The 11,617-nt window shown below is 38.3% G+C and overlaps 1 protein-coding gene across 1 annotated transcript in view; it reads right to left on the bottom strand.

Moving 5' to 3' along the window:
* Positions 1-397: 397 nt before the first annotated feature.
* The window catches only part of SPON1 (spondin 1), a 190,920-nt gene continuing 179,700 nt past the window's right edge, over positions 398-11,617 (bottom strand). The window contains exons 8-16 of the mRNA XM_064657244.1: positions 11,318-11,519; positions 9,937-10,077; positions 9,523-9,598; positions 8,906-9,088; positions 8,399-8,569; positions 8,125-8,292; positions 7,096-7,260; positions 4,885-5,148; positions 398-4,143 (exon numbers count right to left, since the gene is read on the bottom strand). Of these exons, the coding sequence (XP_064513314.1) occupies positions 3,980-4,143; positions 4,885-5,148; positions 7,096-7,260; positions 8,125-8,292; positions 8,399-8,569; positions 8,906-9,088; positions 9,523-9,598; positions 9,937-10,077; positions 11,318-11,519 (1,534 nt within the window). The 3' untranslated portion in view covers positions 398-3,979. The remainder of the gene's footprint in view (positions 4,144-4,884; positions 5,149-7,095; positions 7,261-8,124; positions 8,293-8,398; positions 8,570-8,905; positions 9,089-9,522; positions 9,599-9,936; positions 10,078-11,317; positions 11,520-11,617) is intronic.

Genomic DNA, 11,617 nt, shown 5'->3' with positions numbered 1-11,617 from the left:
TGAAATCTCAGAGTTTTTGAAAGTTCATTTTGAACAGTTTTTCTTTTCTTGTATCACCAGGCTTTAAAATGTGTTCTTTTAAATAGTTTCTCTTTTATTAAAAATCAACAACAGCAACAAAACCCACATGAGAGTAATACACCGTAATTTATGGAATGTTCTTGAGTTACCCTGTGACTTCTAGAGAACAACAAACCATTTGACAAAGACCTTGATGCAGACAACTTCCAAGTAGAAAGAATTACTGGTTCTAGTAAAATCCACTCACTCCCAATATTCCATTACCTTGAACAGGATTAAAATGTAAATAGGAACATGACTTGATTTCTTATATTAATAAGTGTTTTTTGGTGTACGTGATCGTATTAGTTGAACAGAACCTCATACAAGTGTAAAATTCATAGTAAAGATGTCTTTATTCCAAAATAATAATAATAATATAATAATAATAATAATAATAATAATAATAATAATATGTTAGCCAGACAGCTACAAAACATCTACACAAGACTTTGGTAAGAAATGTTCATGGGAGCTTTTTCATAATTCCACAGCAAACAAAAACAACGAAGGAAATCTAAAAATGCAATTAAACAAAAGTTTGTTTAACTTGGTAGGCCACACACACAGAGTCCTACTGTACATTTGTAAAGCCCCTAACTTTTCTTTTTTGTTATGTGTAAAGCTTCTACAGTTTGTATATTAGAAAAAAAACATACGCACAATGCTAAGATCTGATAGTCAAGGTCTACAAAACTGGAGTGACATCTGTGCTTTCAGTTCAGCAGGATTATTCAGGACATCAGAACAATAACAGTTCTTATTTTTATTGACTGATAATCAGTGGCTGTTACACTACTAGAAAGTTTACAGTAACAATGCAAGACTTCTACATATTGTATATCAGAGCTTTTTTTTTTCTGAATAGAAAATCAACCTCTTATTTTTTCTTCATTTGTTTTTGTTTGTGTTTCTTTTTTTACAAAATGTAACAAGCTTAAATATTTCTCTTGTATCAAGTTAGAAGAAAGACAAGTGATTTGTAAAATGTTTCAACAGAAAAACAGTGTGAAAAACTGAATCTAAGCAGGAATGATCACACATTTTTGACCTGGTGCAATTTACCTTGTCATTTCATCTATTAACAAGGCGGGGGAAAAAATAATTTCCAATTTTCATAACTTTAATGAGCCTAAGAGAAATGACTGGAAATCACACTTCTAAGAACAGCCTTCTAAGAGGGAAAAAAAAAAAGTATATGGAGGATCAAATTAGTGAGAACTACAGAAAAAGGAATGCTAGATTGTTTTAATGGACTGTTTTGTGAGAACATTCAGAAAGATATTGTATATTTCCTATATACCTAAAGATGTATTTGGACTATGTAGCCTTTGTCAAAGGGAGTATTTAATGGACAAAACAGCTTGATGAACTGGAACAAATGTGAAAATGAAAATACAACATTGGTTTTAATTGATTATTTGCTGAAACAGGCATGGTTTTGTAAGAACAGCTTTACCAGTGATAAGGGTTGATGGGATAAAATATGGTTCGTGAACTCATAACACTTTTTTTCCATTCAGGAGAAACTTTCTTCTTCTGCTCCCCCTGTCCCAGGCTCTCACAGATCCAAGCCACCAAAACCACACATTTTATGGTCAAAGATTACTTTTCTGAATGAATATTCTCAGCAGGGACAGCCTCCGTCAGCTCAGTCAGATGTAGCTCTGCTGCCCTGGCATTGGTCACTGTAGCCCTTCTCTTGCAGCTATCTCTTTCTTCACCCAAAATATGCTCAGCTGGTCACTCCTCCAGCTTCTATATCATTCCACTGTTTTTTTGTTGGGTTTTTGTTTTGGTCACAAAAGGGTGATGTCCAAGGTAAGGTCATAAAGCGTTAGAGAGGGACCGACTTGCTGCTATGCTTGTAATGGCAGTGCTAGAGAGACATAAACTACAGAATTTTTGAAGAGGCCCAAGAAGGCAAACTATCTTCTGAATTAATATTAAGTGAGCCAAGCTGTGCAAAATGTAAAATGTTTGGTTTTAGCATTAAACCTTGTTGTATCCTTTTTTCTCCTCGTTTGGTTGACTGTGGGCTTGCACCCATTTATTTAGCAGCAGCAGGAGAGGCTTATTACTGTGGTTGGTTCTGTTATTTTCCTGGCCCTTCCTTCATTCCAAATATGCAAAAAGCAGTACAATACCTTGAGGGGGTGGGATGCAGCAGCTGTGGAAGTACTGAGCAGCCCTTGCAGCGTTCAGTGGAGAAATGATGATGAAAAGCCCTATGATATAGTGCAACCAGCCTGTCTGGGTGCACCCTGTTCAGGTACAGGGGGGTAATGAGAGGATCCCCAGGGTACTGGTAGTGAAGCTGAACATCCTCAGTGGGTTGTGGTGCACACACTTTAAGTGTGGGAACACTTAAAACCCAGGTGTCAGGTTCTCAGGGTTCTGCCCTAGTGTTAAGGAAGTGAGTAAATTACTTAAGGCTGCTTTAAAGACACCATAAAATAAATTTTGCTCCATTCATTTCTCTCAAACTTGTTTTAAGAGTCAGCATCAACAGTCTTTATTTTCAGTGCATTGTTATTACTTCTGTAGAGACATAGGTGTATGCTGCCTTTCCTGGACCAAAAGACAACAACCTCTTATCTTTAATGTTATCTTGTTAAACCTACAGGACAATATTGTATTCCAATAACAAGTGAAGCCCAAGGGTCTTGCTGATTACACATAGGGATGAGACCTAAATTCTGCAGGAGAGGATATAAAATAGCAATTAGAAAGGTGAGGAGCTACTTTATAATCTCAGGTGGTTTGTTGATCGCTCAAGTGGTCAGGGAGGGAATTTAACCTGGCTAGTATATCTACAAATGGCTAACCTTCACAAATTTAGTAATTTTTACATTATTCTATACTCTGAGTAAAAAACCAAACATAAATTCCAGTGCTGTAAATGTATTCCCATGTCAACCTGTAATTACCTTTTTAAGAGACTGTCATTGTTTCATTTCAGAGGATCCCTTCCCTTTGTTTTTTATAAGGGATACATGAGAACCTGGCTCACCTTTTCTCTACCATTTTTGTTATGTTATAAACCTATTTCCCTCTTCATCTGTGATTAACATCCTCGTGAAACTGAATCTAGTTTTTTAGTGTCTCTCATGTGGAAAACTTTATGTGACACAGCTGTTGCAACTCTCTCGACCAATTTCTATTAGTTTTGTATCTATTCTGAGAGGCAGTGGATAGATCCAAAATAGGAGTATGGAACCTAAATATATTATGACATTCACGTGTTTTCTTTGTGTGCTGTTTTGACTTGAGTGTGTAGTGGTCAGACATCATTATTGATACAAATTATTTTCTTTTTAAGTTTTAATGAAACAAAGACCATTTTGCATGGACCACAGCATCCATGTGAAGAAAAGTATTTAGGATTATTATTATTATTATTATAACTATCAGCTTAACCCAATAGTGTAAAAAGATAAACATGCACCTTTAATATTATTGAACCAGCATTACTGAAATTACTCCTTGGCATAGTTGTGTAATTATGTAGGCACTGCTTTGGATTTTTAAAATCAGATCAAATCAAGAGAGAAATCCTCCCTCATATGAAAAATGTCACTTGTGTTAATATGCATGCATCCCATGTCTTTACAAGTAGTATTTCTATATGGCTATTCCATGTCCACAGATACGTCTGTATTTTAGTTAAATAACTCATGATGACTTACTATTTTTATGCATTAAGGGCTGGCTGGAGTATCAAAGATTTACTCTCAGCATAAATCTGTGAGGAAACATCTATAAAATATTTTTCTTGCACCAGCAAGACTAAAAAGCAAACCACACTGCAAAAATGAAAACTAATATACACTTTATATTTTTGCTGTTGTTTTAAAAACCAAACCAAGGTTGACTTTCCATTTAGCTCAGAGTGCATCACTTGGAACCTTGTGTTTTGTTAACAAGGATGAACATTACATGCTCTTAGCTCCTTTTTGTCTTTGCAACTAGTAAAGTGAGTACTTTTGGACCTCTTCTTCACCATCATGTAGCGTTCCTGAATTCCACCTCCACAGAGTGTAGAACATTCTGTCCAAGCAGTCCATGGTTTCAGCCTACAAACTGAAAAAATAAGTGATTTGATTAATTTTTTTAATAGTAGAACCACCTGTTAAGTGTAATCAAGGTGCATTTGTCAAACACTGAAAAAAAAGAATTAAAAAAGAAATTTACTGTCTGCATTATCTGCATTATAAAAGACAAACTAACAAATTGTTAAATGTCAGACAAGCATGAACCACAACTTAGCAGTAATTCCTCTTGACATAATGTAAACTACAGCCCAAGATATTATGTTTTGTTGATTTGAGGAGTCAGTACTTGATAATATTGTCCCCTATTGAAAAAGCAGCACTAACAGATCTCTCAGAGGAGACTGAGTCTGAATCAGATTATTGAGATGGAAATTAATTCAGTTTCGAAATTCAGCATTGGATCCAGGAACAAATGTTTCAGAAGTTTAAAGGGAACTGGATGCAAAGATTATCACCCAGATCTGCAGAAACTGCAGCCAGTCCTTTGCCAGGTCTACGTTTTAGATTTTTTGCACATTCTGTTCTTTTGTGTGGAGTAGATAAAATATTTTCAGTGGTGGGACGTGGGCAGACGTGAGCTTTTCTCCAGCTCAGGTCACACTTTATTATTATTGCACAGGTTTTTGGTGACAGGCAAACACTGAAAGGGGCTGTGTTTTATTTTATTGCTAAAACTTTCCCTAGGCTGAAATGCTGGAGTGCACTGTAACTCCTGTTGTGCAGAAAAGACAACTAGCCACGAGCATTCCAAAAATGGTTTGACACTCACCTGGATATTGCTCACTATCTATATTCTTTTTTGCTTGTTCGCTTCTCCTTTTCTCCCGGGCCTCTTTCCAGCGCCTCTTTTCCATCCCCGGGCCTCGCAGGCATTTCCTCACTCGACATTTTGAACGCTGGACGGTTTCTGGGCACGCTGTTCCTCCAAACTGGGGCTCTATTTTAATCATCCTTGTCCTGATCATATGGCCCTTCCCACACGAGGTGTTGCATTCGGACCACTGGGACCACTCCGTTAGTTCACAGTCGATGGCTGCAAAGAACAAGAAACAGGACACAAAATCCATGAAATCTTGGCCATAAGGTCAAGAAACAAGATGTGCCTAATGAATTTTTTACACCCTAAACACGTGAACACAACTTAAGACTCCAGTCTTCTTAGCAAATGTTTTGAGGCTGCATATCAAAATTTCCTGAGTCCATTCCTAGCAGACTTATTATTTGACACTTTCCTTGATTTCTTCTTCAAGAATGGTGCTGGCAGATCACTAAAATTACAATGAACATATAAATAATTCTCCTGCGTCTTCTTCAATTTTCCTACCCATGTGCCTGTTTTGTAATGAAAAGCTGCTGAAAATTGAGTTATATTTCAAAAGAATTTGCTACCTCTGAGATCTAAGCCTTGCTTTCTGGCAGTGTTATGCAATAAGCCATATTCACTAATACCATTATATCTTTAAAAGTTTTCATCTTTCAGCACTGCTTAACGCTTACAGCCCCAGTGAATAATAATCAAAATGATATTTCACATCATTTAAGAAAAGCTGAATGAGCAATTACAATGTAAAAGCCTTTTTAACCAACACTTTCTGTGAAAAAATTATGTAATTTGTGATAAAACCTCATAAACCAGCTGGCAACAGGATGCTAAAAGCAATCACATCTCATTCATTCAACGGCACCTTAGGCTATCACCCTTCACAAAGACTGAAAAGCAACTAGAAATTTGCACTGCCCAACAAGTGGGGGCTTTTAATGGAGTAAGGTAAAAAAATCATTGCAGCTGTCTCCACACCGTCCGCTGGCTTATGTGATACTGGAGGCTGCAAAGTGTATCAAAGTTCACAGATGTGTCAAAGACAGAGAAAGCCTCTTTTGTGCTCTTTGTGTGAGTTAAAAGAATCAATCTCACAGGGGATTTTAACTCTTCTTTCCTTCCTTCCAAGCACACATTCTATAGTTGAGTAAAAAAGTAGGTTTTATAATTCTGACTTATTTACTATTGGGAAGCTCACAAACAGTTGCCTGAAGTGTGATAAACAAGCGGAACTGTTCACCCCCTGTACTCCACTTCTGGAGTGCTGTGCCCATTTCTTGGCTCCCCAGTAGAAAAGAGATGTGGACATACCAGAGGATGACCACAAAGACAAGCAGCAGACAGGCTGAAGCGTATGGCATATGAGGTAGAAAAAACTGAGGAGGATCTTATTGCTGTCTCCTAGTACAGAGGGGGAGGGTATAGGTGAAACCAAGACAGAATCTTCTCAGAGGTAAAGAGAAGGATGAGAGGCAACAGGCACAGAACATGGTAAATTTTGAATAAATGCAAGAAAAATATTTTTCGCTGTGGTGGTAGTTAGACACTGCAAGAGGCGCCCAGAGAGGCAATGGTATTGCTGCATTTGGAGACAATAAAACTTCACTGAGCATTTCCTTGAGCAACTCTGGCTGGGTCTAATCTGAACAGGTTTTCTAGTGTGAAAATCTTAGGTGTCTTGGCAGGGCACACTGAGGTCCAGCTGAGCTTTAAGCTTTCTCTGCCTCATCCTCTCCCCTTTTCACAGGTAGAAGAGCTGCAGGCTGACCATGGGGACCAGTTTGAATATATGCAGGTCTCAGGGATATCATCTAAAAAGTAAGGAAAGGCATTGAATGTTAAAAATAGTCTTCCATTTTCTTCCCTTTACTTGGCTGATGATTGCTTTAGATTCTAATAGGATACATTCTTTCCTTCTGCATTCTACATTGATCAAGATTGATCACCAGCATAGGGTTAAGAGAAGCTGAATTTAAGACTTCATCATATCCCAGCTCTCAATTGCTGAGGGTGTATAATAACAATAATAATTTTTTAAACAATGCACAGTTGATATTCCTTCCATCTAAGAAGTGATGCTTGAATGGTGATAGAGTTTTGCCCCATAGGCTGTTACACTTGTAATTATTCTCCTCTTTCCAGGGGATTTCCCAGACTCACGGCATTCAGGCAGCATGCACTTTTCTGCTTGTTCCAGCTCCTCGTTGCAGTCTCCAAGCTCAGCAGCGGATTTCAGCATCCTTTGCCGGGTTCTCATTCCCTTCCCACAGGTTACACTGCAGTCACTCCACTCAGACCAAGGAGAGAGTAGACAGGGGATGGTATCTGACATGAAAATAAAAAGGTAATGAATTCTTTTTATAAATAAATTACAAAGGTATAATTTTTGAAAATAATACAGGTGGAAAATGTACTATGTTTTATCTGTCATCAGCCAATTATACTTTCTTGTCACAAGCTAAATGATGTTACTGAAGAAGCTCAGAAAACAGTATATTAAATTGAAAGTTTTGCTTGATTTTAATATCTTTTCTTTGCTATCTCTTTCTGTAGCTTATTTTTACCTGCAGAGTTCCAATGCATCTGAGGAATTAATACTTTAAGAAGCTATATTTCAGTCATAACTCCTGTAAAAAAAACCCCTGGATTGTTGCAGTGGATAGAACTGAAAGTCAAATTAATTTAGTCTTAAATGTGAAACTTGCATATTTTATCTACCAAAAACATTTTTTAACTTATCTCTGATGAAAATCTTAATGTTTCTTAAGAAATTAAAAACAACATTAATAGGAAGGGTGAGACTGGCTGACTGTACAAAAGGAGCACTTCGATTTCTCAGTTGTCCACAGGCTAAAAGGAGAGGGCATGGTTTTATTTGTTTTATTTTAGCCTTATGACTAAATATGCTTCATATTCCATAACTTCACAGTTGTTTAGGTATGGCTTGCTGATATACACACCACTATGTGGGTCATACAGTAATAGGATACCAGTGAACATTCTTTTTTACTGATGCTCCCATCCTGGTGGTGAACGCTGTACTTAATGCACATTCCCTAAGAAGCCTAATTTTAAGGAGAATAAGAAAAAGCAACATTGCTTCTAGTTTAGCTGTGTTCTTTGTGTGCTGGAACAATGTGTCAGACGATGTCTCCCTGTAGCAGAGGAGACAAACTCCCGCTCACTTACGGCATTCAGGCATCATGCACTTCTCTGCCTCTGTAGTTTCTGCCTTGCACATGGATCCATCAGCAGGAGTCATCTTGATCATTCTGTGCCGTCTCTTCATCCCTGTGCCACAGCTAGCACTGCATTCATCCCACTCACCCCATTCAGTGACGAGGCAGCTGCTGGGAGCTATTCAAAGTGGACAGAGGGAATTGTTCATAAGTAGGGCTCATATAAAAAATGGTTTGGGCAGTGCTCGTGTTATAGGCTGGATTTTATCAAGTTAAATACTTACAGCACTCCTCATTTACAATACACTTCTCAGTCTCTTCTGTAGGCACTTTGCACATGGAGCCATCCTCAGGGAACTGTTTTACATATCTCTCCCTAGATCTGGTTCCCATTCCACAGGAAACACTACAGGGGGACCATGTAATCCAGTCAGACATCATGCAAGTGGAACCATCTAAAATACAGAGAACCATTTCAATTGCAAGTATTGACAGAATTGCTGATAAATCTGTAGCTGCCCATTTCTGTGCAGCATTCACTTTGATGCTGCCTTTCACATTGTCCTTTCCTCTATTGCTGCCTCTGCTCCTTTCCTTTATACTTTTGTCATGCACTGACTCAGCTGAAGTGCAGAATTGACCACAGACAGCTTCATACAGTGTTCTTTAGCAGCTGTCTCTCTGTTTACCATAACTGAAGCCATACTACAGCGACCAACAGCCTTTAGAAATTTAAAAGAAGAGAAAACTCTACAAGGTGTTCTTCCCCTCCACATTTCACTCCTGATTACCTTCATCACTGCAGCCTGGACCCATGCATGGCTGAAAATCTTGGGTATCTGGGCAGGGCACACTGAGGTCCAGCTGAGCTTTAAGCATTCTCTGCCTCATCCTCTTCCCCTTTTCACAGGTAGAGGAGCTGCAGGCTGACCATGGGGACCAGTTTGAATATATGCAGGTCTCAGGGGTATCATCTAAAAAGTAAGGAAAGGCATTGAATGTTAAAAATAGTCTTCCATTTTCTTCCCTTTACTTGGCTGATGATTACTTTAGATTCTAATAGGATACATTCTTTCCTTCTGCATTCCATCTTCTCCATTTTAGCCCAGAAGAAACAAGAATTACCAATTGCTAGCTTTCATTTAAAAAAAAAATATCGGAATCCCAAAAGGCTTTTCTCTTTTATCATCTGTATTGTTATTGTCATCTTCTAGGTATATATGCAAAATTTCTTTGCTTTATAAGGGAAGACTAATAGTAGACAGCAGAAGAGATGAAAACCTAAATCACTGTTTGACATCAGGTGGAATTTTTGCTCCTGAGTCTGTTTTGTTCCTTATCTACAAATGATAGGGGAGAATGAAACAAAAATATAAATTAGTACTGCATGAACTAATTTAAAATGTACCTTCTTCTTTTTCCTCCGGTGCCAGATCTGCCACAATATCATCTATGTTATCAGGAACGATATTGCATTGCTCCCCCTGCAAAAACATTGTTGTGGACATTGAATACAGGAAACTCATACATGAATGCAGAAATAGGGGCTAAACCAGTATTTTGTGGGGCACTACTGCACCTGCAGCACCTTTTTCTCTTAGAATCTCTAGGCACATTTAAAGAAAATCCCCAATTAAGCAGATGCAATAATTACCAGAAGTAGAAGTAATACCTTAAGACAGTTGTAGGTTTTTTCTGCCCTCAGCTTTGTTGTGAGTAGGGTAAAAAGTGTAGATTTGGGGGGAAGGGGAGGAAAGGTTAATTTTCTGGTTTATGGAGTGGTTTTTTGCACTCACTTGAGAATTTTACATGTCTATTATACCTTACGTGCAATTCTCTCAATGACAACTCTGGCTACCAGCTTGATAGATCCTCCTTCTGGATCATAAAATGGACTTTGGGGATGATCTAAGCTTGTAAGTGGTCTGATCTTCTCCTGAGGCACTGTAGGTTTGTTAGGAGACTGCAATGAAAAAAAAAAATGTAAAAAAAGAAATTATTAATTAATAATACAATTAATCTGCAGAAATAAAAACTCCTCTGAGATGCTAAACTGCAAAATTCCTGTGTAAGATGAACTTGGTACATTCATACTTAATGGTAAGGTTTTTTGGTTTAGTTTTTTTGGGGGTTGGGTTTTTTTATTGTTGTTTTTTTGTTTTGCTTTGTGAGGAAGTACTTCTCTAATAGTTCAGGATTCAGGCCTGAAGCTGGGTTAACAATAAGATGAATGCCTTGTTGTCTGGTTAAATAACTACATTAATAAAAAAAAAAAATAAATTATTCAATATTCCGCCAGAGCTGTATTATAACTGGAGAAATTCCTTAGGTTCTAAAGAGGCCGGGTCTGAAAGATAAAATCATCCACATCTTGTCATCTGACATGGGGATATGTGTCCTATTTGAGGATGTGACTAGTCAAGTCTCACTTCAGCTGTCTGTACTGTCTGCATAGACACACAGTGTAGGTACCTGTCACCTATGGACACATAACCTGTTCAATTCACTTGACATAACCCATTTGGTCAAAACCAGGACTTTATCTGAGGATGATCTGAATCTCTTCCTAGACTGAGAGAGTGATGGAGACAGAGAAAACGGATGATTTTATAGTCTCATAATGATAATAAGTTGAGTTTCAATCCTTGCTTTAAGGAATAGTTATAGTTTTCTGGCCCAAACAGAACAGTTGGCATTGGATTGAAACAGTCCAAAGCTCAGGGCTGGACACCTAAGTGCTGAGTCCTCCATGTATTCAATAGGTGAATACAAGCACTGAACACAAGTAAGAAATTCTTTACAGGTGGCCATGCACTGGAAAAGATTGCACAGATAGAGGTGGAGTCTCCCTCACTGGAGATATTCAAGAACCATACACAGTGCTGTGCAACGTGCTCTGGGATGACCCTGCTTAAATAGGGAGGTTGGACCAGATGACTTGTGGTTGTTCCTCCAACCTTATTCGTGATTCTGTGGTAATAACATCCCAGGTGAACGAAATGTTATCCCATTAATAATAATGCTTAAGGACTTCAGACAAAATGACCAACGGTAATTGTAGCTAACATCTGTTTAAATGACTTCTAATTAATTTTAAGAAAAATTTTTGCTGGAGTAGTATAAAGTCATGTAGGATCAAATAGCTTTCATTCTTCCATGCTTTAAGGTAATATATTTGAATATATTACAAATAGTCCCCATACCTCATAGGTAACGCCACTGTCCGTGCCAGCATCCCACGGGATTAAATCCTGAACGACTTTCTGGACCCAGCCACAGTCCTTGGTGCAGAGATCTTCGGCAGAGAGCCCCACATTCCAGTCGGGGCTGGGGCCGAGCATGGTGAGGAAGGACATCAGGTGCCGGTGGCGATCGACAGAGAACTCAGCAGAGGGAGCAGCTCTCCTGCAAATCCGAAGGAAGAGCATGAAACTGCATCCAGCTTTGCTGCTACAGGGAATTCAAACTCGGAAATACTGAACCCCAGCGTGACACTGTGTCTG

Source organism: Pseudopipra pipra, chromosome 6, assembly GCF_036250125.1.
Source record: "Pseudopipra pipra isolate bDixPip1 chromosome 6, bDixPip1.hap1, whole genome shotgun sequence".
Taxonomy (NCBI): domain Eukaryota; kingdom Metazoa; phylum Chordata; class Aves; order Passeriformes; family Pipridae; genus Pseudopipra; species Pseudopipra pipra.
This window is presented reverse-complemented; position numbering and strand designations above follow the sequence as displayed.